The sequence below is a fragment of the Limulus polyphemus genome, unplaced genomic scaffold (assembly GCF_000517525.1).
Source record: "Limulus polyphemus unplaced genomic scaffold, Limulus_polyphemus-2.1.2 Scaffold1646, whole genome shotgun sequence".
Lineage (NCBI taxonomy): Eukaryota > Metazoa > Arthropoda > Merostomata > Xiphosura > Limulidae > Limulus > Limulus polyphemus.
The window spans coordinates 177,563-181,403 of record NW_013667256.1 but is presented as its reverse complement, the minus strand read 5'-3'; the positions used below and the strand labels follow the sequence as shown (position 1 = coordinate 181,403).

At 34.1% G+C, this 3,841-nt stretch overlaps 1 protein-coding gene across 1 annotated transcript in view; it reads right to left on the bottom strand.

Annotated features, from left to right (window-relative positions):
* Positions 1–3,841, bottom strand: part of LOC106464420 (neurogenic locus Notch protein-like) — an 82,836-nt gene that overhangs the window by 74,553 nt on the left and 4,442 nt on the right. Inside the window, exon 2 of the mRNA XM_013924555.2 lies at positions 3,247–3,325. Coding sequence (XP_013780009.2) covers positions 3,247–3,325 — 79 coding nt within the window. The remainder of the gene's footprint in view (positions 1–3,246; positions 3,326–3,841) is intronic.

Sequence of the window (3,841 nt, the reverse complement as noted above, 5' to 3'; positions counted from 1 at the left end):
GTTATAAAGTACGGCCTATATACAAGTGGATTTACACATTTCGTTGTCAACGATTACAATTCGTTTGTATTGTGCTAGAAATGTTATATTTAAAGAAGTTGTGTTAAGATAAAGATACTAATTTGGCCGGAAATGTTTTGCTGGTCTCTTCTAGTTGGAATAAATACATTTTAACTGTTTGCCTCTTAAAACGTTTCATCTTTAGGATATGAAATAAATAAAGTACATATAGTACAAAAATTTTATTTACATATAGACCTACTGCCTACGTTACTACTGCCCACATGTTTACACATATTATATCAGGGGCGTATCCGGGAGAAAGGGGGTGTCATTCGACCACTCCAATATTCTAAAAGTCCACTATCTTCTAACTTTTTTTAAATAAACGCTTGACTTTCATGTAACTCACTTAAAGTCATCGTGTAAAAGAAAATGATCATTTTTTTAAAGCAAGACCCCCCCCACCCCCACACACACACACACTGTAGTGCTGCCTACGCCCCGTATATGTAAATATATATGTATTTACATGGCTATCCCCATAGGCCAAGAACAGCTCCGTCCCACCCTGTCGTTATATCATACTACGTTTAATCTGCTAACAAAGCAACCACTATCCATTCTTTTTTATCGTATTTAACATCATTTCTTAAAGCACGTATTCAAAATCAAGACCCCAGTGGAACATGCCTCTAGCTAACAATAACTGGTGTACCATGATTTTAAGAGTGGCAGTCTTTTTAAAGGAGCGAGTTTGAGTACTTTTTAAATTCCATCCGTAAAAGGCTTCTGGAAGTGTTGAAAAAAATCATTCAAAACGTTTAGTAGTACAAATTACAAGAACTCTCTTAAATTTTTGGTAAATAATAGGATAAACTCGGCGCCCTATGGCAACATTTACCTGTCATTGACATGAGAGCGCCATCTGTGCCTATAAAGCTGATCTGTAAACAAAATACAGTCGCATTCCAAATATTCCATCTGCCAGGATATGTACATAGAGAGTGAGGATACAGAAGATTCAAAGTGGGAAAATTGAACCTTACAAACATGCAGGATGGATATAAAATAACCTGTATCGGAATCGTTTGTTTTGTACATTTTTCCACTTACCCTATATGTAATTCTGACGTATCAAAGGTTCATGTCCAATTACTATTCAATATATAAAAACTTCTGTGAAATGCAGATATGCAAAAACACGTGCATCTTTCTTACGTCAGTCTACTAACATTCTATAAAAACGTGTCATTTCGAAGGTTAGCGTACACTTGTACAGAAAATACAGCTGGTATTAAATGAATAGACAATACTTAAGTTCATTCACATAGTAACAATTGTTATTCAAGCTTTACCGTCCTATTAGTATTCAAGTTAGAATGATTTGGTGAACCGGATTTCAGTCCTGAAAACACCAAGACCTGTCTGTGAATTTTGTCTTGGTCTTTTATCGTGTCAGTTAAATACAGCCTGTTAAACTTTTTTTTTAACTTCATCACGAAGCAGTAAACTACCTTAGCGATCAGACAACCTTTACTTTTCATCAGAAAATAAAACATTGTGTAATTCAAACTTCAATACCGTGTCTTGTCTCGCGGTCCACATGCAACAAATCACCAACTTTTCACGCCACTTACTAAATCCACCAAACCTCTCGCTCCTGCGGAGATCGGGTAACTGTGTCCGAGTGTATCCTTGAATTACTAAAGAAATTTTTGTTATAATTTTAACCAGTTGCCATTTCACACAAAAAATATAATGCTGAACGAAGACATAAATAAACTAGACAATTTTCGCGGTTTTGGTATTTATAACATGACCATTATTGTTTCTTTTAATGACCACGCACGACCATTACATCTTCAGTTTAGTCGGTCACCCTTTCATTGATTTCCACTAAGACAACTATTATCGATTGTCACTAGTGATTACTAAGACAACTTTTATCGATTATCACTAGTGATCACTAAGACAACTATTATCGATTGTCACTAGTGATTATTAAGGAGACTGTTATGGATTATCACTAGTTGATCACTAAGAAGACTTATCGATTATCACTACTGATCGTTAATGAAACTGTTATCGATTATCACTAGTGATCACTAAGGCAACTGTTATCGATTGTCACAAGTTGATCACTACTTCCTTAGGGATCAATTAGTGATAATCCATAACAGCTTCCTTAGGGATCAACTTGTGACAATCGATAACAGTTTCCCTAGTGATCAACTTGTGACAATCGATAACAGTTTCCCTAGTGATCAACTTGTGACAATCGATAACAGTTGCCCTGTTATGGATTATCACTAGTTGATCCCTAAGGAAGCTGTTATGGATTATCACTAGTTGATCCCAAAGGAAGCTGTTATCGATTATCACTAGTTGATCCCTAAGGAAGCTGTTATCGATTATCACCAGCTCCAAATTCAAAATGCAAGACATCGTAATTTTTAAACAAAAGTCACGTGGCCCACATCCAACGGAATCTTCGTTGATCCAGCTGTTGTTTCATAGTAGAAAATGACACGTGTTGACACATATTTGAGGAGTTTAAAAAGTGATCAACGCACTGTGTTTTCTGATCCGTTGATATATCACATTACAAACAATCTAACTTTACGCCATACACATCATATAGCACAACAGTTTTAAATATTAAAATAATGTAAAGGAAATGCTGAATGTTATAAGAAACCCATACTTTATCCTTCGCTAGTATCTAAAAAAAAAAACAACAAAAACGCCTAGGCACTGAAAGAACGATCGTATTTTTTTTTACTTCATATCTCTATATATATCAAATCTTTAATATCTATTATACCATTTTGATCTTACCATTAAACTGACTGTCTTTGCTGTGAATGCCCAAAACCATTAGTTGAGTCAAGCAAATATGGTTAAATTGTAATTTTCAATTCTACCAGTAACTTGGTGTTAACATTTCAAACGGAGAGCTATTGTTGACCTTATTACAAAGAGTACGCTGTCCTTCAGCGTTACACCCAAGTTCAGTGTCATTGTTTGGAAACTGAGTACAAACCACTACGTACACGTGAAATCATAGCGCAACAGTTTCGTGACTCAGAAAACAAAATAAACTGCGTTAATACTAACAAATCGAAACAATGTTAAGGTCATTAAGTTTTTACACCAATGCATTGTATTTTTGTGTGAAAAATAAAAGATGTTAGAAAATCTCTTTTTACATTCGGAAAACTGTAATTAAAGAAAAAAACTCACTTGCAGTGGGCTTCTCCGCGCACGTTGAGCACGTAAGAAGCTCCATTTTCACACGGATTTGGGGAACACGTCACCATCACTGAAACAAATAAATAAACATTTAAGATGGAACAGTTTGGTAAAGCTTTAAAACTAGAGATTTTTTACTCTTAATGTCAAATCTAATTTTAGTTATTAAAATCGTTTTAGCATTATTATTGTTATCAAGTGAAGACAAATACAAACCTCGACAGCAATAAGTATACATTTTTTATTTATCCTATGAAATTTAACGAAGCTTTCGCCAGCATAACCTAATTATAAAATGTAAAAAATTAGTAGGATTCAAACAAACAAAACTGCTTTACACCTGACGTAATAATGATACTTTTTTTTTTCCGAAATAATTTTGCTGTGAAGTTGTAATTTTTGATATTAACAACACAATAAATTTCAAGCTGTGGACCTTATAACACTATAACAAGTAGAAGCAAGATCAGTATTTTAGCGATTTTTTCTTGGTGACGCATTCGGATAATAATAAAAAAAAACAGTATAGAAAAAGAAAGTCCTGAAATCGCTCTCATCACTATATATATATATATATATATATATA